At 37.5% G+C, this 26,296-nt stretch overlaps 2 protein-coding genes across 3 annotated transcripts; one reads left to right on the top strand and one right to left on the bottom strand.

Annotated features, from left to right (window-relative positions):
• Positions 1-242: 242 nt before the first annotated feature.
• akt3b (v-akt murine thymoma viral oncogene homolog 3b) lies at positions 243-14,747 on the bottom strand. The gene is made up of 15 exons (XM_084101076.1): positions 14,504-14,747; positions 9,529-9,806; positions 9,322-9,447; positions 8,636-8,747; positions 7,085-7,229; positions 6,881-7,012; positions 6,624-6,689; positions 6,412-6,480; positions 4,033-4,155; positions 3,809-3,937; positions 1,973-2,071; positions 1,777-1,892; positions 1,515-1,602; positions 979-1,081; positions 243-708 (listed from the first exon to the last, which is right to left on the bottom strand). Exons 2-15 carry the CDS (start codon positions 9,572-9,574, stop codon positions 623-625), a joined length of 1,440 nt encoding a protein of 479 aa, XP_083957202.1. The 5' UTR covers positions 9,575-9,806; positions 14,504-14,747; the 3' UTR covers positions 243-622.
• A 2,712-nt stretch (positions 14,748-17,459) lies between these two features.
• On the top strand, positions 17,460-21,051 carry LOC311078279 (uncharacterized protein). 2 transcript variants are annotated; one of them, XM_084107003.1, is made up of 5 exons: positions 17,460-17,516; positions 18,008-18,085; positions 18,377-18,460; positions 18,537-18,670; positions 20,752-21,051. In XM_084107003.1, exons 2-5 carry the CDS (start codon positions 18,009-18,011, stop codon positions 20,847-20,849), a joined length of 393 nt encoding a protein of 130 aa, XP_083963129.1. In that variant the 5' UTR covers positions 17,460-17,516; position 18,008; the 3' UTR covers positions 20,850-21,051. The 2 variants fall into 2 exon arrangements, with proteins under 2 accessions (XP_083963129.1, XP_083963128.1); XM_084107002.1 differs by lacking the exon at positions 17,460-17,516 and having other exon boundaries at positions 17,976-18,085.
• The last annotated feature ends 5,245 nt before the right edge of the window (positions 21,052-26,296 follow it).

The raw sequence follows: 26,296 nt of genomic DNA, 5'->3' as shown, positions 1-26,296 counted from the left end.
CACTAGTGTGTCCTATGACACATCCCCTTAGAATTCATTTTTACAGAAAGCATCAACGAGGAACAAGACTCTTCAACGCCTCAGACAGAGGATGTGTGTGTGTGTGTGTGTGTGTGTGTGTGTGTGTGTGTGTGTGTTAAAAATCAGGAACAAACTTACATTTGTGAGCCTCACAGGAACAGATCTACTGCTGCGTCTAATATAACCCTGACTACATGTCTGTCTGTCTGTCTGTCTGTCTGATGAGATCCACACACATAAGGCAACATTTTTGGTTTGTTCCCCACAACGGCTCTTTTAAACAAGTGCAAAAAAAAAAGAAAAGAAAGAAATGCTGTAGGTCTTCAACAATACTGATCATATTTCCCAAAAAACACTGTCCATGATCTGTAAACAACAAGCTGAAAGTGTACAAGACTTTTTAAATGTGGGTCGACTAGCTCAAGTCTCACCCAACTGTGCAAAACCCCTTTTAAGTCCCACATGAAAAAAAAAAAAAACGAACAGAAAGCAACAAAAACGACTCGCTATGACTATCAGTAATTAAACGGAGGGGGAGAGAGAGGGGGGCTCTTTCTAGCATGGCTACGCAGGACTCCTTAAACGGCGGTTTTTGATGACATCACTCCCGCCCGCTGGCCGAGTACGAGAACTGTGGGAAATGTGGTCTCCGTTCGCTGTCGGCCGAGTCCATCCCGTCCTCGTCATCTGCAGGAGAGCGAGAGAGAGAAACGTTACACACTTCACGCCCGACTCGATTTTCCACCTCGGCTCCGAGTGGAAGCGATAAGCGCCATGCAGATTTTCACAGTGATACGCTTGGTGGAAAAGCACGGCTCTTTCATTGTGTACCGAATGCGACTTCCTCTTCCTGTGCCGTGAGGAGCCGAGGAAAAGCTACAGGAAGAGAGCGAGAGAGAGCGAGAGAGAGCGAGAGAGAGAGAGAGAGAGAGAGAGAGGGGTTGGGAAAACACTCACACTTCTCTGGAGGGGTGATGGTGATGGTCTGTGCCGTGAACTCCTCGTCGAAATACCTGGTGTCGGTTTCGGATGATACCTGTGGCATGAACGGCGGGACCAGCTGGACGAGACAAAGCAGATTATTGAACATAAATCACGGATGAATGAATTGGAAGTTCAAAAGAACAGCATTGATTTGAAATAAAAGTCATTTGCAACATTATAAATGTCTTTTACTTTTGATCAATGTAATGCATCCTTGCTGAGTAAAAGAGTTACACTTTATTTTAAGGTGTCATTGTTACAGTTTAATTCTATATTTAGGTACTGAGTAATATTAATTAACTACATATACTTACTATAGGGTTAGGGTAGGATTAGGGTTTGGTTGAGGGTTAGTTGCATGTAATTATGCATAATTTACTGTTATTACTATGGTAAGTACATGTAACAAGGACACTAAAATAAAGTGTTACCAATAAAAGTATTCATTTCTTTCAAAGGAATCTTTTGAATAGTAGGAAACCTCTAATATGTTGCAAATGCACTTGTACCTTTTTGTCATAGACGTCCTGCCAGTCCAGCGATGTGAAGAAACTGTGTCTCATGATTTCCTTCGCATCATCCGGACCTCCTCCGAGCCTTCGGAGAATAAACCGCAGATTAATATTCATGCAGCTCTCATGTGATACAGATTAAGCCTGGTGCGCTCATGTTGAAATTATGATTTTACATCTGAATGCCAATAATTGTTAGTAGAAACCTTCCAAACACAACCATTAAGGCTTTGGATCGCACACACACACACACACACACCTCTTATTGGGGTCTTTGATGAGTAATCCAGACAGTAAAGACTTGGCGTCTGCAGAGAGGGTTCTGGGAAACTTGATCTCCTCCATCAGAATCAGTTCAAACAGCTTCTCATGGTCCTGAAGAAAGACGCACGTCAGCATATACAACAGCAATCATGTGTTGTGTGTCGTTACGGTTACGGTGAGTCGTACTGTACCTGATTATAAAAGGGAAGGCGTCCACACATCATCTCATACATGACGACTCCCAGACCCCACCAGTCCACCGCTCGCCCGTAATCATTGTCCTCCAATACCTGATCAATAACATCACATGATCAATCAGATGAACAACACCACCTCATCCTTCAACAGTCTCATTATGTTCAATAATGGGGGAAAAAACACTTTAATATTACAAGATACTTTAATATCTCCAATCCTCTGCACACTCATGTCAAGTGGTGCAACAATAAGAGTGATTGGATAACTATAATCATTATAATTTGTCCTTCCACACATGATCCATACTCAATAACATCCCGGATTAACAATCACATCATAACCGGATACCTTAATAATAATCAAATTCATATCTTCCCATCAAAAACTCATTAATATCTTCCAATCTTCTTTAATAATTATATTCGTCTCTAATAACGATAAAAAAAAAAAATTATAAAAAAAAAAAAAAAATCACATTAATATCTCCTAATTCTTCAATAATAATTATATTATCCTCAATAACTGATCAAAAACTCATTCATATCTTCCAATTCTTCTTTAATAATTATATTAGTCACTAGAAACCAATAAAAAATCAAACAGGAAGAGGAAGGGGAAAAAAAAACTCAATATCTTCCAATTCTTGATCAATAATTATATTATCCTCAAATAACTGATAAAAAAAACGAATTAATATCGTCCAATTCTTCTTTAATAATTATATTATCCTCAATAACTGATCAAAAACTCATTAATATCTCCCAGTTCTTCATAAATATATTAGTCTCTAGTAACAATCAAAAACTCATTAATATCTCCCAATTCTTCATCAATAATTATATTATCCCCAATAACCGATCAAAAACTCATTGATATATTCAGACATTAGTAATTATATTAACCACCAATAACCGATCAAAAACTCATTCATATCTTCCAATTCTTCATCAGTAATCACATTATGCTTCAATATCAGAGCAAAAATCAATTATGGATTGATCCATGCGCATAATATCTGATCCATGACCAGTCACATTATCCTCAGATTCCTGATCAATAATCAAGTTATATTACTCTCCAATGGCTGATCCAGAAACAATTATATAATCTTTCAACAACAACAAAAAAATCAATAATGTCAAATTGCCTTAATATAGCCTACTTGATTAATTACTAATGGCAGTCATTTGAAATCATATTAATATCAATAATCAATCATTATTGAGGTCATCCAACCCAGATAAATGACTCAAATGATGGAAAAACAGGCTGACATATGATTACATCATACAGTTATGATCATGACATCAGCTTTAGAATGAGTCATCTGTGTTACAGCATCCATATGCAACAGCACTGTTTATTAAAAATGCTGTACTCTTCTTTCATTATTAAAGTGGAGCTTGAAAACGGCCAGCATGTCACTGTTACGATTCCTGTCTGATCACTCTATTTTTACCCATGAGCTGCTCAGGCTTGTCTACAGCCTGCTGTGTGTGTCTATTTCTGTACGGACGTTAAAGAACACAGCTAAAGTGTGGCCCTGTTCCGGCTGTGACAGACTGAGATTAAACAGTCATCTATATTCAATTTACCAAAGTACAGAGGGATTCCTGTGCAGAGTTTAAAGGTGCAGTGTGTCATTTTTAGCGGCATCTAGTGGTGAGGTTGCGAACTGCAACCAACAGAAGTTACGGTGGACGACAGGAAACTACACCACTGAAAACATAGTTAATATGTATATGATATTGCATTTCTGTCAACGGATCCTCCTAAATATTACAGAATGCACCTTTAAAGAGATAAAACAACAGGTTTGTGTTGCGCACCTCAGGGGCCAGATACTCCGGGGTCCCGCAGAAGGTCTTCATGGTAGCAGCGTCTGTGATGCCCTCCTTACACAGGCCGAAATCAGTGATCTTTATGTGACCGTCCTTATCCAACATCAAGTTTTCCAGCTGGAAAAACACACACAAGTGGTTCTGTTATTTCTTACGTTCAAGCTGATAATGCTGAGGTTTACAGGATGAAATTTAGTCTGTGTTTTGCTCACCTTTAGGTCACGGTAAACGATCTTGGCAGAGTGCAAGTAATCCAACGCAGAAACGATCTCAGCGCCGTAGAAACGGGTTCTGTCCTCCGAAAACACGCGTTCTCTCGACAAATGAAAAAACAACTGCAACAATAAAAAAAAGATATATTCAGAATATTTAAATATTCAGAATCCATATGTGCATCACATTGACATACATATAGAGAATGAACATTTGAAATAGAGCAAGAAAGATGACAATTCAAAAGAAAAAATGATGTAGAATTTATTTGTACTTTTTTACATTTGAAAATCTTCAAAATAAAAGTTCAGACATTTTTGCAAAGAAAGTTCAAAAGGTGGTTTATTTTGGAAACATCAAAAGTTGGAAAGACAAAAGTTTAAAAATGTTCTCCAGGAAGTTCGAAATGTACAGAGAAACACTACAATTTTGAAAGAGAACTATGAAAAACAATTTTGAATTTTCAGGGTTTTTCCTACATTGAAAATTTTTTGGCGGCCGCCAAAACGATTTTTTGTCCCGCCAAAGCCTTATTTGATCTGTAATTGGGTTTTGTGAGTGAAGCAGGCTACTGACGGAGTGACGGAGAGAACGATCACAGCGCCCCACCCCCGCGCGCGCACTCTCCGTCTTCAGTTCTGGCTCTCTCCCTCGCATCAAAATCAACTTATCGACCGAATCCATGTTTCACGTGGTGCATTCGGAGAATATTTTTGCTGAATTAGCGCTGGGTGTGAATTGCAGTCAAAAAAAAAGTTGCCTTATCTTCTCTTACAACTTGTGACAAGCATTCCGCACATGTGAATCGGTGTATAACAAATCATTACTAGGGGTGTAACGATACACGTATTCGTATTGAACCGTTCGGTACGAGGCTTTCGTTTCGGTTTTCGGTACGCATTTTCAAACCGAACGGTTCGTTGGACTTTTTTTCCTGCCGACCAAAATTTCGTTATTTCAAGCGTTGCGCGTGGCAAGCGCGCTCATGACACCGGCACGACCACAACATTGCCCAACATCAAATGGCAAACGTAGCCTAATGCAAGCGGAACGAAACTGCGGAAAAAAGGACCGTTTATCAGTTTGAACCTATTTTTTACAGTCTATGGTTTGAACCAAAGCAGCGCGAGCCGATCTTGATCAAGCGACATTGTTACTACACAACGCTAATAAGAGATCCAGTAAAGAAAGCATTTTAATTCGCCACAGAAGTAATAACATCGCTGCGAGATCTAGTGAGAAACATTCACATTTCTCCGTTATTAACAGATCAAATATCGCTGACGTGGAAACCAGGAGAAACATTGTGCCATGAATGAACTATCCAGTGTCCACAGATCAGCAACATTCACCATGGATTTACTGTAGTAACTGCAACCATGGAAGTTTGGCAGGAATAGTAGGCTATAATGCCTTCAAGTAACATTACGTCGGTTTTATTTTGACATTATGAATACAATTGCTGCCCTCAAATGTTAATCTGAACTAAAATAAACCTTTGTTTATAACTACTACAATATTAAATTTCATTTTTTCCAAGGAGATGTTTTGTTTTATATGCTCCTAAGAAGAGTCAATTATAGCTCCAGAATTGCTCAAAGTAAAAAAAAAAAAAATCATACTTTATGATGTTAGTTTTAATAAAAAAAATAAAAAAAGAATAAAAAAAATTAAATCAAGGAAATTTCTCTGGCATTTCTTTCTTTTTGCTGTATCAAACCGTACTGAACCGTGACACAAGTGTATCGTATCGAACCGAACCATGAATTTTGTGAACCGTTACACCCCTAATCATTACTTAGAAGAACATACACATCTGAAATGAGTAAGTAAGTGTGCTTACCTCATTTAGCAAGAGTGTTTAGTAAAATTTAGCCTTAATAATCCACAGTAGCCTGACAGTGATCGTTTTTTCATGAATAAATAGAATAAGAAAAAAAAATCACAAACTGTTTCTTTGTATTTATTTTAAATTTAACATTTATTGTCAATATTGGGCTTGCGGATCATGTGGGTACTAGGGTACTCTTTGCTGTGTGTGGATGACCATGTCGGTCAGCCACCACCGAAGACCAATTTTGACCCAGGAAAAACCCTGATTTTGAACAAATTTTGGGGAAAAAAATTGTAAATTGTTTGAAATTTTTTGGGAAAGAAGATTAGAAGGTCAGGAGTTTGACAGAAAGAACAAAAGTTTGAAAATGTTCCAAAGGGAGTTTTAAATTTGGAGGGAAAGATAAAAAGAAAATGCAAAGTTCAAAGGCTAGAGAGAAAGTACAAAAAAAGTTCAAAGGCAGTTCACTTTTGAACCTTCCCTCTAGCCTTTGAAGTTGTAAAACAATTTTAAAGGAGTATTTAAAATAACTGAAAACATTTACCTCTCCTCCATTCACATATTCCATAACAAAACATAAACGATCCTTCGTCTGAAATGAGTACTTCAGCGACTGCAGGCAAGACAAAACAATTAATAACTCATCTTGTGTGTGTTAATTACAATAACATGAGGATTGTTTATTTTAAATGTCTGAGGAGAGTGTGGTTATAACAACCACATATATATATATATATATTTTATAGCATCACTCACAGTTAGAAACGGATGCCTAGTGTTCTTCAGAACTCTGCTCTCCGTGAGTGTGTGCGCCACTTCATCCTGAGAGAGAGAGAGAGAGAGAGAGAGCGAGAGAGAGCGAGAGAGAGCGAGAGAGAGAGAGCGAGAGAGAGAGAGAGCGAGAGAGAGAGAGAGAGAGAGAGAGAGAGAGAGAGAGAGATGTTGTTGATTTCAGCTGACTGACGCCCATCACTTCTCAGTTCAGTGTATTCTCAGAGCGCCAGGTTTCGTACCTTGGCAATAATAACCTCCTTTTTCAGGATCTTCATTGCATAATATGTGCCGCTGGCTTTCTCTCGCACTAGAATCACCTTCCCGAACGTGCCTTTCCCCAGCAGCTTCAGATAGTCAAAGTCATTCATTGTCTGTCCAAGAAGAGAGAGAGGGTTAGTCTGAGCACACGCACGAGGATCCACCAGCCCGGCACCCTCTCTAACCTTTCGTTTGTGATGACTGGTTGACGTGTCCATCTCCTCCTCGTTGACGTTCTCGATCTGAGAGATGGGGCTACACAGGATTCCTTCCTCTTCCTGTTTGGCCAGCTTGTCTGCCACCATCTGAATGGCCTCGACCCACTCATCCCTTGTTAGCAAGGAAACAAATGAGCAGTCAGTCGTGATAAAGCCAGGCCGATTAATCAGCTGATTTCTGACTGTACTGACATTAACTGTGAAAGGTTTGATGATTATACGAAGAAGTGTTGGTTTCCTACATTTCAAATATTTTTAACATCCATAAAACGAGATCAATTTCCTTGAGAAATTGAGATTAGCCTTGTTTTCAGAGAATCACTTTGAATTTATTTTACTTTTCAAATGCAATTTTATTGGTAACTAGTTGTTTTTTTAAGATAATAACAGAGTTTTCATTTTTGGATGAACTATACCTTTAAATCTTCATTCGCTTGAGTTTGGGGTCGTTAAGATTTTGTATTGTTTTTAAAAGAAGTCTTATGTTCACCAAAGCTGCATTTATTTGATTAAAAATACAGTAAAAACTGTAATATTGTGTAATATTATTACGGTTTAAAATAAGTGTTTTCTATGAGAATATATTGTAAAATGTAATTTATTCCTGTGATCAAAGCTGAATTTTCAGCATCATTACTCCAGTCTTCAGTGTCACATGATCCTTCAGAAATCACTCTAATATGATGATTTGATGCTCAAGAAACATTTATTATTATTATCAATAGCTATGTTTTCTAATAATTTAATTTAACTTGTGCACATTTGCGAATAGAGCACTGTTTCCATCCCATGTGTCCAAAATTGCTACTTCCTGGGAAATTGGCACAAAATATCTGTAATAAAAACGGAAGTTGCTGCAATCAGGCTCTTTTATCCTCCATCATAAATTACTTGTGACTCAGACGAAACGCAATAAACACTGTTATCTTGCTTTCGTACGGAAAGCAATCGTGTCATTATAACAAATAATTCTGATGACAGACTTTGACTCAGGCGTTTCAGAACGATCAAACCAACTTTTGAGATGCTGTGATGTGATTGGTCCGCAGGTTAGTCCAGTTATCCAATCACATCCTCTGTTGAGGCAAATGTTGCACATCGAGGGATTTATTCAGTAAATGTGTTGCCATTGCAATTTATGCGCATGTCTTCTTATCAGATACATTTTTTTATCATCCTTAATTGAGCGCATTTGTTTTTTATGCACATTTTTAAAATGTATGAGCATCTTGGCGTTTTCATCCAGAATTTTTTTTATGCGATATCCCAAAATGCACATAAAAATAGGTGGATGGAAACACAACTAACGTTGAAAAAAAGTTGTGCTGCTTCATATTTTTGTGTAAACCGTGATAAAAAATTTTTTTTTTAAATCAGGATTTTTTGATTAAAAAGAAAGTTTATTTGAAATAGAAATCTTTTGTAACATATAAATGCCTTTATTTACAAAAAAACAAAGAAAAGTCTTGCCGACCCCAAACTTTTAACCGGTAGCGCATGTCAGATGTGATGTGGTACCTCTCGTCGGGCGAGTCCACATGGAAGGTGCGCTCGATCACAGTGGTCCACTGCAGACACCTGATGATGAAGGTGTTGGGCTTCGGCCTCTCCGTCTTCATCAGCTGACACTCTGACCAGAGACACGAGGAAAGATGTTTACATGTGGAATAATGATGTCATCACCTCAAAACACGGACTCATGTCACGTTGATGACGTCAGCACGTGATGCTCTTCATTGAATCAGTTTGCTTTGAATGAACTGAGTCATGCATCTGGAGAACAGTAAATTGATCTTGAAGGGTTTGCCAGAAATATGACACACTGATATCACAAATTAAAAATAGCAAGGGTAAAATAAACATAAAAAATGAACTAGCTAGCTAGCTTAATAAACAAGTTAATGAATTAATAAAAAATAAATAAAATGCATCAAAAAATAAATACATTTCTTGTTTATTAATTTATTTATTCTGACAAAATACACAAAATGACAACTAAAGCAAATACTTTCCAGATAATATATTACACATCTTTATCATATTTTTATTTATCACCATATAAATGTGTCATTATATAGTATTTATTTCATATTTTAAGATTTTTATGGCAAGCAGATCCTCATGTTAAACACTGGAAAACACCTGCACTAGCATACGCATGGTCTAAAAGACAATAATTAATTTTGATAATGAGAGAGACTCACTGGCGACGGAGAAGTTGTTGAGTGGATACGCCAAATCAGCATCTTGCGGCTTCTCTTTATATCCAATAAACGAGCCATCCGTCTTTAACAGGAAGTACCGCGGTCTCCAGTTCTTAATGTATTCACCTGTCGAGCCGATAAAAATCATCAAGCATGCCCATATACACATACATTTGACATAATATACGACTGCGATGCATTTCTCACCTCTCTTTTGCACCCATCCCTCTTTCACTACGTTCTGGTCGTTCATTTTGGGTCCGAGGTCAGAGTTCAAGGGTCAGTCCAGTGCTCGACTTCCTGCTCGTGGATCTGTCCTGTTCCCTCACTCTCCCTTACGCCCGTCTCGTTCTGCCCTCCTGTTCTCTCACACTCTTCCTCTCACTTTCTCTGCCACGTTGTGATGTAACGTCTCAGCCTCCTCCTTCACTTTCACTCTCTCTCTCTCTCTCGCGACCCTTCAGACACTCCAACGGTGACTCAGCCTGGAAGGAAACAACAAAATAGAGAAAACACACACACACAAGGGTCATTCTCTTCCGCTTCTCCCCCTCTCCCACACACACACTTCCATGTGAAATAAAGTCATTGTTAAGAGCAGGGAAACATTTCCCGCCCCTTCCCGTGGCCTTCTCTTCCTCTCTCACACTGGATGCTGATGCGATACGTGCTTCTTCTCTGAATCGCCACGCTTTGGAACCTTAGAATTAATCTTGGAACCAGCTCAGAAATGTTACAACCAATAAAATAACCCTATAATGAACCCAATGGCATTAGAATCAACACTGAAACCTCACAATCTGTCTTAGAACCCTCTGAGAATCAATGGAAGAAATTTAGAAATTTATAAGCAAACTCACTGTAGAACCCCATAGTAAATTAATATCACTACCTCAGAATCATCTGTTGTTGAACCTTGGAATGATAAAATAAATATTAGAACCCAATTAGGAATAGATATAAATCACAATTTGAATTTTACAATAAATAGAACTCACATTCAAATAGAGTCAACATTAAAATAATCTGAGATTCTTAGAAATAATCTTGGAAATCAACCTGACAATTATCTTAACATTAAAACTTGGAACTTAATCTTAAAGGTATAGTGGAGGATCTTTCCGAATTTTAGATAAGACCCGCCCTCACCACTTTTTGAATAAGTTTGATTGATTCACCAGAATGATTGACAATTAGGAGGACCAATCGTATAGGTGATCCACCCGGAAGTAAAAAATCCTCCGCTATACCTTTAACTGAACTTTTTTTTAGCATCATCTTGGAATTGAACATAGAACCTTTAAAATCAACCTTAAAATCTCTGAATCAACCTTGGATTTCTACAATTAATCTTAGAACCTTTAAATCAACATCATAACCTCAGAATCTTAGAACCCTCAAAGAACCAACCTAAGAACATGCCGAATTTTACAATCAATTTCAGAAAGCCATAATGAATAATAGGACATTTTAATCAACATCCGAACCTCTAATTTATTTCATCATTCGGAGGTTCAACAGTTCGAAGATTGAACTCAACTGTTGAACCTCAGAGTGATAAAATAAATTAGAACACTATTTGAAATGGAAACCATAGAATCAAACTAGAACTATACAATTCTATAATTCGACAATATAATTAGAATTTTACAATAAACAGAACTCACTTACAGTAAAGAATCAATTGTAAAATCATCTTAGAATCAAACTAAACTATGAATCAGTAATTTCACTTTATAACCTTGGAACTTCCAAATCAACATTGCAACTAATGGTACTTTTACAAGTAAAGCTTTTTCTTTGCGTGTTTTATGTACTGACGACAACGTTGTCAAAAACGATCCCTACTAAAAACACTGTATTATGCATCCCAGGCCAGTAGATGGCGATGTCACTTTGTAGAGCTGCACTTTTAATCGCAAAAAGACCGTGATCTCGATTCATACCATAGATATCATATATAAAGGCTAGATGTCTCGTGCGCGCTGCTGGCCAATGGAGGTCGACGTCCGCACGTGGCGGCCATCTTGCCACAGAGTGCTCGCTCACTTGTTTAATGGTGCATGTACTTTTAAATAACCATAACTTGCTCAATTTTTTACCGATTTTCAAACGGTTTGGTTTGTTATAAACGTCAGAGATGTAGTTATGACACTGCATACATATACTGCATACATATGAAAAATTATAACATACATGTTCAAGCATTCTGAATTATAGCCACGTTAATAACGTTTGTAAGAAACCAAACCGTTTCTAAATCCGTCAAGCTTTCAGCGAGATAAGAGGATTTGTGTGCATGCTGATCATTCACCTTAATTCACAGCTTCACTGAGACAAGATGGCCGAACGGTGATGCCGGAAGTTACTGCGCCATAAGACATCTAGCGTTTATATGATATCTATGGATTCATACACCCACACGATCTCATTCCTAAATGACCACGATTCTCCAGTGTCTGATAAACCTTCGATAAAATCACAGTGAACATTCAAAACTGCATTGGTGCTTCAGCTGATCCCGAAACCCACAGTTTATGTATAGGTATGAAACGGCTACAAAAACAGTCTTTTCATTACATCATTTATTTCAATTACATCGTTACACCAGTAGGTGGCGACAAGTGACCGTTAAAATGTATGCATCATTCATTCAAGAGATTTGTTCAAAAATGCTGATTCATCCAGTAATGAAACAAGTGACGTCTTTATTATGAGTGAGTCATTGAATCATTCATTCAACCAGATTTTTTTTTAAATTCATTGAAATTAATTAAACATTTTAAATAGACTGCAACCGTTAACATTTTGTCAGAACCTCTAGTAAATTACATGTTATTTTGTTTAGTTTTCTGTTTAGAATCGTGGGAGAATCGTGATCTTTATTTGAAACAAGAAAATCAATGTATCCAGAATCATGCAGCTCTATCACTTTGTAAAGAAACAGCCAATAGACTGAACACATAACACGCATGCGCATAATGGTATAGTTTTCAAAAACTTGCAGTTTGAAACCCGTTTTCAAAAGTTTGCGTTTTCAGGCCCACAAAACGCCATTGTTGTGTAAACGAACGGCCAAAAAACAAATATAAAGTTTTCCATCCTAAACTCAGACTTAAAGTCCCCCTGTGGTGAAAATCAAGCTTTTTTTTAATATGTCTATGTGGTGATTTTAATATGCTTCAAGACAAACCATGTGTAAATTCACAAGACGACACCATTGCTGAGTATTTTCTCTCAAAAACACGGTTTAAAATCGCTGTTGTTTCTGACATCACAAACTACCATGTAACCAATCAGATCAACGTGTGATCGTCAACGAGTGGATCTCTGAGCTGGAGTAAGTGAGTGGAGGCGGGGCTCATTTGCAGATTCAAAGAACCACGTATACTAAATGAGGCAATGGTGTAGAGTTACATTCAAGCTATTTTAAGCCATGAAGAAATTTATTTTTAAAGGAAAAAAACGTTTAAATATGTAAATTTGGTGATCAAAGAGGAGTTTTAAGGGATGAAATTATTGAGTACAGGGGGACTTTAAAATCTATTTTTTATTTAGCATCATTTTAGAATCAAACACAGAACCGTCAAAATCTCAGAATCGCCTTCACAAACTCGGATCAGCCTTATAATCAACATATGGACCTTGGAATCAACCTCAGAATCTTCGAACATTACAACCAATCCTTTCAATGTCTCAGACTTCTGTTTGTTCTCATCTACACCTCAGCTAATCTACAACAAAGTAAATCTGCCACATATGGGAACACAGGCACCTCACACTCTTTTTGTATTTCAACATCTCTGCATAGTTGATGCTGTAAATTCATGCACTTCCCATAATCCTCCATAAACTCCCCTTTATTAAATCACACTGTACCATGAAGAAACAGGCACAGCATCATCAGCACAAGTAACTTTACACATCCACTCAGGATGCCAAGAACAGAATAATTCACACATGAAATTAAACGCATGAAGTTCAGACATGATGCATGTTTAAAAATAGAATTTGGAATCATCTTTTAATACATTTCAAATTATTTTTCTAAAATATGTTAAAGCTATTCTGCTTGATCATTATTTTCAAAAGTGGTACTACATTCTTTGAATATTCTTTGCAAACATAAATTATTTTTTATTCAAAATATCAAGACGTATTCATATTGTTTGTCTTAAAGCATTTCATAAAAAGATAAAATGTGATATTTATGAGTGGCCCTCTGTTTTATGTTTTTATTGTCACATGACAACAAAATGGCTTCCTGCACATTGATCACATCACATAAATTTAGTTTTCTTCCAAATGTTACATTTTGAAAGAAAACAGAAGTGATTAAGAAGTGATAATAAAATATTACAATAAAAATGTTTTTTTCTAAGGCTTGTTTGCAGTTTCACCTTTTTTACTTCTAATTTTACACACACAAAAAAAATCAAACGACTTTAAAATCTGAAAATAAAAACATATTCTTCATAGAAGAGGCTCGTTTTGATATGCATTTAAATGTGAGTAATGCCTAATTCACGTTGTTAGGAAAAATGAGAGGTCTAAACAACAGAAGCCATCCAAACCAATGTCAACAAAAACAATGGCGGACACGGTTGGGCATCACACACACAGACACACAAACACACGGATGTGACAGCAATTAACATGACGAACCATAATAAACACAATGAAGCATCTACTTTTGTGTCATATTGAGCTGCTGTTATATAATCCATATCGGCATGATAATAAATACAGCAGACTGACAGCTCGCCACGAACCAGAACAAGCGTGCATATGAACATATATGAGTGTGTGTGCACACAAACACTGCTGTGTGATAACAATACAAACACACAAGCATTTAGGCAGGAGGATGAGAAATGTGCGCGCTCTTGTTTTCCATTTGGCCGAAATGCGTAAAATGGTGGACGCGCATCAATAATAACACGCAGGATGCAGTTTAAATGTGCTTGTAATGGAATATCTGAGAGATTTATATCAAAACAGTGCGCGTTACATACATATATATAAATAAGCGCTTCGTGTGTCCAGCAGCATCAGGGGTAACGTTAAGGCCGAGGAAACATCCCCGCCCGGCGGCCAGTGATGCTCCAGCGCGGATGCTCGGCCTGGCCCGTGATGCTGCTCGGTGATGGAGGAAAAATAAACAACACGAAGCACGCAATACCTGGCAGACGCTCCGCCAGACGGTGGGATCGGTTCCGCGCCAGCCCGGTATGAGACAAACCCAAACCCGCAAGCAGATGATGCTGCCGCCGCTGGTCGGTCATGAGGAAAACGGAGGCACGCGCGCCCGTGAAGTGGCCATCATGTTCGTTACACCGGTGAACTGAATGACCCTGGATGAATGGCGTAACCCGATGCAGAAAGCGCGGTGACGGCGCACCCCGTCTCCAGCACTCGAATTTCCCAGAATCCTAGCACGGCGAAGGCCTGCTTCTTAATATTCATGAGATAAGCGTCGCCAGATTGGATGGTTAGCAGGCAACGTCAGCGAGAGCTCATGAATATTCAGATTATAAGGCTGAAGAATACTAAACAACTTTGGCGAGAAATTAAGAGTGATCTGTTATCAGAGGTAACTGTCTGAGTTATGTATTTCAGAAATGTACATATACAAATTACACAGTTAGCTATAAATGTATTAATTTATACAATGTAATAATTAAAGGCAGAAACAATGAGCTCATAGAAATGTAGAAATAGAAAAGGTGCCATTAAAAAAAGGAAAAGGTGGTGCTTCACTTATCTGTCAAAATTGTATTAATAATACAAATAATTATACATGATAAACATGAAAAATAAATAAAATGGTTTGTAGCTAAAACATTTGTTTTTATGCAAAAGAAACATGTTTAAAATATTAATTACTGTATAATATGCGTTTTCTTTTTCTACCCCATGGTCATTGAAATATATTATATCAGGAACACAAGCTTCAGAACGGTACGGCTCATTAATATTAAAAGCCCAGGATTTCGCCATTGAAATGTTACTGTCGGTGCTAATTAATATTCAGAACCAAAACCTTTACCATTGGGTGGTTGGAAAGCAACGTCAGCCTGAGTTTATCATCAATGAGCTGAACCTTCGCAATAGTAGGATTAGTAATTTGGTCTCCAGCACCAGCCGTTCAGCCGTTGCCAGTGGGACGGAGGAGGAAATCTCTCGACGTCACACCAGGACCCGTTTTTACCGGACACCCCCCCGTCCTCCTCCTCCTCCTCCTCCTCCTCTTCCTGGCTTTGTCGTTCTTCAGGCTTTTGTTGGTCTCGCTACATATGCATGCATGATAAATGCTTTATGTTGCCTACCGAAAAGAGACCTCATATAAACAGAACTCACTTATTATACACCAAACGATGAAGACAATAATAAATGCACCAACAATGAGTTTCCCAGCCTCTTTCCCGGGACAGAGTGAAGATTTGGGACCCTTTGTCTTATTTAATGAATGCATACAGTAAACAAAGGACACGGACGCATAATAATAATATTAGTGAGACTAAAATTACTCTTTGAATAATCGATTGAAGTCACAAACTTGGGGATTGATTTCCATAAACTATTCCATACATCTTTTGCTTTGAACTACACGTGTAGTGCATAGTTTATGAGGACTTCACATATAAAGTTGCAGGATGTCTCCCTCTAGTGTTCAACACATACATCTGAAGCCCCATGATTAAACAGAAAGTTCAAGTCTGCTTTTCCAAAAACAGAAACTCCAGAAACTTTTTTTTGTTTGTTGTTTTGTTTTGTTTCAATAATAATAGTTTACACGTTTACATTCAAATTTTAAAAATACGTTTAAATGATATTCAATTATTAAAATTACTCCAAATTGTTACTGTTATTATTAATAATAGTTTAAAAGCTTAGTACTGAAATTCACAATCATAGATGTATCAGTTACGTTACAATGAAAGGATTTGAAGATATATTGGTATGGTCTCTGAAGTTATTGAAAAACTACCACACCATGTTTATTTCCAGGTAGCCTACCAGTAAATGCGCTATAAAAGTACATGCAAACGTATTGTTATAGTATTCCTTTGCAAAGGATTCTGTCAAACTTAAAGCCCCCCTGTAGACAATAATTGTATCCCTTAAAACTCATCTTTGTGCCTAAATGACATATTTAAGCGATTTTTACTTACTTTTTAATTATTCATGCGTTAAAACAGCTTGAATGTAACTCGACACCCTTGCCTCATTTAGTATATGCGGTTCTATGAATATGCAAATGAGCCCCGCCTCCACTCACTCGCACAGCTCAGAGATCCACTCGTTGACGATCACACGTTGATCTGATTGTTTACAACCGTGTTTTTGAGACTGTCTTTGGTTCACTGCAGTTTTAAGGAGAAAATACTCAGCAATGGTGTCGACTTGTGAATTTACACATGGTTTGTCTTAAAGCACATTAAAAGCACCACATAGACACATAAACAACATTAAAAGCTGGATTTTCACCACAGGGGGACTTTAATTGCTCTTAATCCTTTTGCTCTTAGCAGTTGCATTTGTTCGCTTCCAGATCAGACAACTTGTTAAATTGCAGACCAAGAGCTTCTGAAAGACAGTAGACAATAAAAGGTCAGAAATATGAGGAATACTTTTAGCTGTGTTACTATTGCTAAGTGTCATAAGTAAGCAATTGAGTAGTCAACACTGTCTAGAGCGAACGCGAGCGCCTCGCTTATAATAAATCCATTAAACATATCTGCATTTTTTGACATGACGTGCCACAACTATTTGAGGCTGTTCACACTGGACACATCAGATGAAACTTTATAAACGGGAGCATTTGTCTTTCTGAACGAGTGCATGATGATTTTGTATTGAAGTGTCCATTGTACAGCAACATAGTGTCAGCCCAGATCTGGCCCACATCTGTTACGCGTAGAATCCACATGTACCAGATGTGGCCCGGATCTGAGCCGACACTATGTTGCTGTCTGGGGCTGCAATGCAATGCCCCGTTCGCTTTAAAACTAGACCCAGAATCCACCAGATCCTGACCTGTCTAGAATGGATATCGGTGTGTCTGTCTCGGGCCTGTGTCAGATTTCTGTGCTCAGGTAACAGAAGCGCTGCTGTCCATTACCCTCACGAGGACGCTGACTTTCAGCCATGCAAAGTGCAAATGAATCTACACGCTGACTGAAAATAAGCAGGTAAGACGGCCCGCGTTTGTCTTTCAAAGCAGGTTTCATTTGGCTTTCAGATGAAGATTTCACATTTGAATGTGTGATTTGGTTGTGACCTGTAAACAAGACTCTCAGCAGCAGTGACTCACTCTACAAACACAACAAGGCACAAGGAGCCGCAGCTGAAACTGCAATGGCAAGAACCACGGAATGACTATAAACAATTTCTGGAGATCTGTTTTTAAGTCTATTTTTGGAGCTTTATAACAGTGTTCATCATTTTGTTTCAATGCTATCCTGTTAAAAAAGAAAACAACAGTTCAATTGGTCTCCCTGCCTGACTAGCTAGCTAACTACCCAAAACCTCTCTGAATCAGGTTGGGAGACGAGCAAACCAGCTTAGGCTTGGATAAGCTGTTTTATGTCTTTATGTTCCCTAGGCTACATTATATGTACGTTTGCCATTAATGAGCATGTAAGATTCAACCGAAAACCAGTTTTAATTAGGTTATGTGCAGGATGGCCGGGTCAGGAATTGCTCTGAGGTTACATGAGTTTAAGGAAAGTCAGGACACCAAACATCAACCAGCACAAGTGTAAGTATAAATGATTTTTAAAAGCCTTTGACTCCTAATAATAACTCAAATTAAAAGCGTTTAGCTCCAGTCGTGGATGTTAAACGGGTAATAAAGTGTGCTGGACATCTTTAAATTAAGCAGTTCACACTTGCTGTGATATTGCTTTCAGTTCAATATTGTGTATATGTTTCAGATTAAATTTGGCCAGTTTGTTGCTTTAATACACATAGATCTGAAGCATGTTGGTATGTTTTACTGTGTGCATCATGTTTGTTTGATCAGGTTCCTCTGTTCACTGTGTTTCTCCAGCGCTCGTCGTCAGGGCCGAGATGTTCTGGGAGTGTATCCCGGTCAGATCGCGAGAGTTCACACCGTCAGCTCGCATCTGCACAGGTGAGAAAAAATAAAAATGTAGTCCAGATTTTCCTCCACTAGGCTACACCAAACTCAACAGCTTTTTCTTCCTCAGCTCGACACTGAAGACTCCAGACCTGCTGCGTAATGAATCTAGAGCAGAGCAGTGTTATCAGAGAGGAGCGTTCGATCAGCGGAGTCTGCAGGCCTCACTTCTGTCCCGTCACAGCTCCTCTCAGCTGTCTACAGGTCTGTGTTAGAGAAGATTCGTCTCTGTTTTACCTGCCTTCAGTGTCTTCACTTGCATGTAAACCTCTGTAGAGGAATGAAACAAAAGCTTAAAAGTCTTTTCATCAGAGTCCTTATTAATAGAATATTATGATTAAATCCCATTTTCTTGATATTTGGCAACACTCACCTTTTAGTCTTACAAAAGATTCTGTCTCTTAAGCTCTTAAACTTGGTCTCCCACCCTGGACAATCAGGAGTGGTGTTGTTGGAAGGCTTATTTCTTCATTGTTTTATTTCTCTGGCACCTTACAAAATCATGTTTTGCAAATACAAAAGTTATGTAGATGTAGACACAGCCTGAGCAATTACAGACTAGCTGACCTTCAGACTTTGGGATGTTCTTGACCTGTAAATGGAGAAACAGGGAATGAACGTAAACATGGTTCAACATCCATTAATCTGTGTAAACATCAAATGGAACTGGAATATGAATTTACATTGTATTAAAAACAGCAGTGAATATTCTGAATCCATAAATGTACTGTCACTAGCATGCATGTTCACATATCTCACGCAGTACTAATGGATTAGCATACCACTAATGTGAAAAGAATCATCCATGACTCAAGTAAATAATGACTTTATCACCACTATCAAAACAATCAATCAGTCATATAGCGTTACCGGTTTCATACGTAGGCTACAGATGATTTGTTATCAGTAATGGTAAATGTAAATATTATTCATTGCGTTAATGGCCCGTTCACACACGGTAACTAATTAAATTAGCGCGACTATTAGCGCACACACGAACAGACGATAACGTTCTGCTGAATCGAATCACGTGATTCAATGACGTTCCGCTGAATCTAATCGCGCGCTTTAAAGTTAGGTGGATTCTGTTTGTCATATTGTTTCTTATATCGTTCATCATCTGGAAAAAGCGCTATATGTCGTTCCTCTGTGTCGTTAACTTATAGCTGTGGTGTGGACTCCGCTATTCTCGTCGAGTAAGAGCTATTTTAGGCCTGTTTGTTATCGTCACATATTTCTTCACCTTTAGAAATCTCAACTAAATGTTTTCAGTTTCATCAGAAAATGAATGTGATGTGAGTAAGTGGTATTTGTCATATACTGTATGGTAGGTCTATATGTCATTCCACATTCGAATTCGTTATTCTTTGAGGAACACGAAGGAATAATTTTAAAGAATGTCAACCATTTGAAACAGGATTATTCTAGTTAACTACAACTAAACATAACAAACGTTTACTTCACTTGAAATAAAATACATGTTAACTGAAATAAACTAAAATATTAAAAACGTAAAACTTATTTTATTTCAGCTAGGCTACATTTCTATTTTTTTATTTTTTTAGGTTTAACCTGATGATTAATAAACTTTAAAACAACAAAAACTAGACATATTTACAAAACAAACATTAATAAAAAGGATAAAAACGTACAACAAAATTACTAAAACTTTTAACTATAAAAAAATATAAAAATAATAATTTGAAATTTTTATTAAACTATAATAGTATCTCTATGATACTTAAATAACACTGATTTGAAAGCTGCATTATAATTTTGCATGAATGATTTGATTTTAGAGTTAATACCAAGTTGATTTTTCTTCAGCAATGTCTTCCGACTTAGAATTTTGAAAAGGTAATTTTTTGTTACTGTTTTTTCTTCCTTTATTGAGCTAGACGGCCTGTAGACACTATGAACAGCTTTAAGGAAAACTCTCCTTTTGTGTACCACAGAATAAAATAGTAGCATATATGGAAAAACATGATGGCGGGTAAATGATGATATTTTATTTTGGGGTGAATTATTTCTTTAACAAATTGTTTGTTTTCACAGACACTGATAGAGATGGTTATGCTTAGGAAACACGCATGCCATAAAATCACTGTACCTGCAAGTGTGCCGATCTCCATCAACATGACAAGCAAACAATGCACGCACAACGCATGAAATGCTCTGAAGCATAAAGGATTTTAGCTGCTTAAAGCGGATGAAATGACAAACCGACTCATGCTATTATGGGCAGTCTGTGAACTTTACTGTGATATTTTGTGCTGTTTTTACAGGCACTGATGTCCAGAAGTTCACGCTGAGTTCACATCCAGGCCCACTGGAGACACACAGAGGAGATGATCAGCACCTCTATCTGACCCAAAACACATGAAGCTGCTATCAAAACCATAATCAAAACCTTTCGTTTGAGGAACAAATCTATGGTGGAATGTGATCACACAATGACACAGCAGATCTGTCAGAGCCATCATGTAAAACATGCGTTTAGTACTTTCCACTGGCACGCAAGCAGAACCTGAAAGCCACAAAGACATTACTTCATGCATGTCTGCAATGATCAGCCTTAAAACAGTGAAAGTAGTACACAGAATCATAGAATAAAATGTGGATGATATAAAAGACTTTTGTTTTGTGAAGATTTGTGTGACTACGTTAAGGTGACTAATCCGAGCTGTTGTTTAGATTTACTTCAAAGTATGACATTATTTGGCATACACTGGTTAAATACAGAAACTATTTAAATATTTATATATCCCAATGCAATTCATTAGATGATCAAACAAATGAGGACTAACAAATGAGCAATAATCTCCACCTGCATATGAACCTTTATTTGACAAAGGATGTTGTGTGGGAAACATATCTAATCATATTCAACTATTAGATATCAGATAATCACAGCAGTGAGAGACTGCCGTCCTTGTTGGCATGTGTGTCAACATCTAAATGTCTGAGTCATGCTGACATTCATCCTGTGTTCACATCAAAAATAGCTCAAACTCTTCTGAACTCTGTTCACTTCCTGTAAAATGATCCCGCGCTATAGAGACACTGAACAATTCACGTTTATCGGTTTCAGACTATTGTATTGTCAAACGGCTCCAGTCTTCTCTGATATCCGATACTTGCGTCATAACTCGTGATCATGTTCCTCAACTGTAGGTTCATTGTTCATCACCAGATTTGACATGGTGCGATGAGGGTGTGCGTGATGCTGAACCTGGATCATTTCTGCATAATTAAATATATTTCAGCAATTTAATAACTGATCCAAATGAAAATAAAGTGGATGCAAAAGTATTTGGACACTTAAAGGACAAATCCAGTGAAAAATGAACCTAGGGGTAATTAACACATGGTTACCGAGTCGATCGTTCCCTGCGATGCGTTTTCATGAAAATCGAATGTATAGAGTTTTATCTTTAAAAACAGATTAGCTCATAACGCTAGTATATGGGGCACAGAGTAAGTAAAAGTAAATCGCTAGTTAATACCACTAACAAGGCTCAGAATAGCCTCACACTAACACGGTAGCATAATGAGGGTCCTTACATACAAACCGAAGCATTGAGAACTTTGTAAGTGTACAGACAGTTTAATAAGAAGATACTTTATAAAGACAGTACATTACGCGTTTACATGCAGGAGCCATCTTGGAAAACAGTCTCGACTAGTCGAGTCACGAACGCCGTGCTACGTTAGATTTCACAAACGTAATTCCTATCGACCAGCTCACTTAGCACGGCGTTCGTGACTCGACTAGTCGAGACTGTTTTCCAAGATGATGCCTGTAAACGCGTAATGTACTGTCTTTATAAAGTATCTTCTTATTAAACTGTCTGTACACTTACAACGTTCTCAATGCTTCGGTTTGCATGTAGGGACCCTCATTATGCTACCGTGTTAGTGTGAGGCTATTTTGAGCCTTGGTATTAACTAGCGATGTACTTTTACTTACCCTGTGCCCCATATACTACTGTTATGAGCTAATCTGTTTTTAAAGATTAAACTCTATACATTCGATTTTCATGAAAACGCATCGCAGGGAACGATCGACTCGGTAACCATGTGTTAATTAACCCCAGGTTCATTTTTCACTGGATTTGTCCTTTAAGTCACTCAAAATGTGGGAATGTCAAGATAAAAGTGTAATTTATTTTAAAGAAGCACAAGCACATTTTCAAGGAAAACTCTCATATATATATATATATATATATATATATATATATATATATATATATATATTTAGGTTCAAATTATTGACGGTTCGGTTTGTATCACGATTTTAGGGTCACGGTTTCGGTACGGTTTTGTATGTGCCCTGTTCAGGGTAAAAAGGACTACTGTCAAATAAAAATAAAGAAAATATAAGAACAAATAATCTAACTACAAGCAACAGCACAAATAAATACAATAGAGCAAAAATACAAATGAAATAAACAGTGCTTTTCAGGTTATTTAGGTATCTAACAGTAGTTTTCAGGTACAGAAATTAAATAAAGATTAATCAATATTAAAGTTACAAAAGCTATTCAGTCAAGAGCAGTGAGAGATTTTCTTGTCTTTTGTTGTTTGGTTAAAATTAAAAACAGACAGCAGCAGGAATATTAGGCTGCTGTCACTTTAAGAGCGAATGCACGGATCTAATATACTGATACTCTACACATGTGTTTACTTTCTCAACTCTTTACGTTCACTTAAGACAAAACATAACCTACTGTGTTTGCTAGGATACTTGCATACTGATCACACAAGTTCTCATATATATATATAATATATATATATACAGTGAAGAAAATAAGTATTTGAACACCCTGCTATTTTGCAAGTTCTCCCACTTAGAAATCATGGAGGGGTCTGAAATTGTCATCGTAGGTGCATGTCCACTGTGAGAGACATAATCTAAAAAAAAAAATCCAGAAATCACAATGTATGATTTTTTAACTATTTATTTGTATGATACAGCTGCAAATAAGTATTTGAACACCTGAGAAAATCAATGTTAATATTTGGTACAGTAGCCTTTGTTTGCAATTACAGAGGTCAAACGTTTCCTGTAGTTTTTCACCAGGTTTGCACACACTGCAGGAGGGATTTTGGCCAACTCCTCCACACAGATCTTCTCTAGATCAGTCAGGTTTCTGGGCTGTCGCTGAGAAACACGGAGTTTGAGCTCCCTCCAAAGATTCTCTATTGGGTTTAGGTCTGGAGACTGGCTAGGCCACGCCAGAACCTTGATATGCTTCTTACAGAGCCACTCCTTGGTTATCCTGGCTGTATGCTTCGGGTCATTGTCATGTTGGAAGACCCAGCCTCGACCCATCTTCAATGCTCTAACTGAGGGAAGGAGGTTGTTCCCCAAAATCTCGCAATACATGGCCCCGGTCATCCTCTCCTTAATACAGTGCAGTCGCCCTGTCCCATGTGCAGAAAAACACCCCCATGCTTCACAGTAGGGATGGTGTTCTTGGGATGGTACTCATCATTCTTCTTCCTCCAAACACGTTTAGTGGAATTATGACCAAAAAGTTCTATTTTGGTCTCATCTGACCACATGACTTTCTCCCATGACTCCTCTGGATCATCCAAATGGTCATTGGCAAACTTAAGACGGGCCTTGACATGTGCTGGTTTAAGCAGGGGAACCTTCCGTGCCATGCATGATTTCAAACCATGACGTCTTAGTGTATTACCAACAGTAACCTTGGAAACGGTGGTCCCAGCTCTTTTCAGGTCATTGACCAGCTCCTCCCGTGTAGTTCTGGGCTGATTTCTCACCTTTCTTAGGATCATTGAGACCCCACGAGGTGAGATCTTGCATGGAGCCCCAGTCCGAGGGAGATTGACTGTCATGTTTAGCTTCTTCCATTTTCTAATGATTGCTCCAACAGTGGACCTTTTTTCACCAAGCTGCTTGGCAATTTCCCCGTAGCCCTTTCCAGCCTTGTGGAGGTGTACAATTTTGTCTCTAGTGTCTTTGGACAGCTCTTTGGTCTTGGCCATGTTAGTAGTTGGATTCTTACTGATTGTATGGGGTGGACAGGTGTCTTTATGCAGCTAACGACCTCAAACAGGTGCATCTAATTTAGGATAATAAATGGAGTGGAGGTGGACATTTTAAAGCCAGACTAACAGGTCTTTGAGGGTCAGAATTCTAGCTGATAGACAGGTGTTCAAATACTTATTTGCAGCTGTATCATACAAATAAATAGTTAAAAAATCATACATTGTGATTTCTGGATTTTTTTTTTAGATTATGTCTCTCACAGTGGACATGCACCTACGATGACAATTTCAGACCCCTCCATGATTTCCAAGTGGGAGAACTTGCAAAATAGCAGGGTGTTCAAATACTTATTTTCCTCACTGTATATATATATAAAAGAAATATAGCACAAGTATAATTTTTACAATTTTGTTTTTGTAAGATCTCAGAAAATATAACACAAAAATGTCGTACAATTTATATAAAATTAACATAAGTTTTGTGAAACATTTATATGCTAATATGATGACCTAGCTCAGACCAGCTGGTTAAAAATAACAGAGCAAGTGGCTGACACTTTTTGTATCTAATGCAGTGTTAGGTTAAGTTAAGTTAGGTTTTGATCATTTAAGGGTCTAGATAGTTTTTGGGCCACTTTGTACACAGATTAAAACTTTTCACTTCAAAAATATATATTTTTTGGGACATTTACATGGTCTGCATATACATGCATTTCACACAACTGAACATAGATTGACAGTCTTTTCAGAGAAATGAATCATAGTATTGCGTATTTGAATACTCCAGACAAAACTGCTCTGTAACAACACAAGATGCACCTGTTCAGATATTAATTACTGCCGAAACTATGTGGCAGTCCAGTTGAAAATACATAATCCAACCATAGTAATCCAACAATAGTAATCCAACCACAGGTGTGTGTGATACCAGTCCACCCACCATTCATGTCTGGGCTTTCCCAGTTCATTACCACTACAGTACATTTTAGTAAATTAGAAAAGATAAATGAATTTATGTTGTGGCTTGTCGTCTTTCTGACATCATATTTAAGAGTGTATAATCATAAAAGTATTTTTGACTACGTTTCTTTTGGATAGCATCTTCATTATGTTTATAATTTTTGTTATTTAAAATAATTAAATAAATTCAGTTTTGTTTTGTTTTTTTACAGATTTTTGTCTTGTGAAGTACAAAGATATGGACAGTGAATAATGTGTTAAGTTTAAGTTAAATTTAAGTTATTTTACACCATTAGACATTTTTGCACTGATATTCAACCTACAAATTTAACACTGAAACATTTAATATCATCGCAAAAAACATGTAATGCAAGAGAAGTTTCATGGGTTAATTTCTTTTTTCAATTCAAATTCCTTTCAAGAATGAAAGGTTCTTTAAAATCGAGTCAAGAACCCAAGAGTTCTACTTAGAACCCAATTGAGCTGAAATAGTTTTTTAAGAGTGAAGGTTGAAATAGTGTAGGGTATTAGGGTCAGTGATGATAAACATTAATAATACACTGGAGGTTTATATATAATGGTAACAGCTCTGATACTTTGGACCTGAATTAAAATAAGATATTTTGGGTTCAATGATAATCTTTTCAAATTAAAAAGTAAAATAAAAATATTGAAATTGCTCATTTATTTGCAGGGCCGCTGGTCAAAGGCTGAAGGAACGTGTGTGTATATAGCACAGCAAAGACCTCATAATCACATGGTCGCAGTTTAAAATTAGTTGAAATGGTGAGAGAAAAAGGTGACGAGGCAAAACCTGACTCACCTCCACCTGTGTGTAATGTTACATCACAC

This window comes from Abramis brama, assembly GCF_963993115.1.
Source record: "Abramis brama genome assembly, chromosome: 2".
Lineage (NCBI taxonomy): Eukaryota > Metazoa > Chordata > Actinopteri > Cypriniformes > Leuciscidae > Abramis > Abramis brama.
The sequence above is the reverse complement of the archived record's forward strand: the minus strand, read 5'-3'. Positions and strand labels throughout refer to the sequence as shown.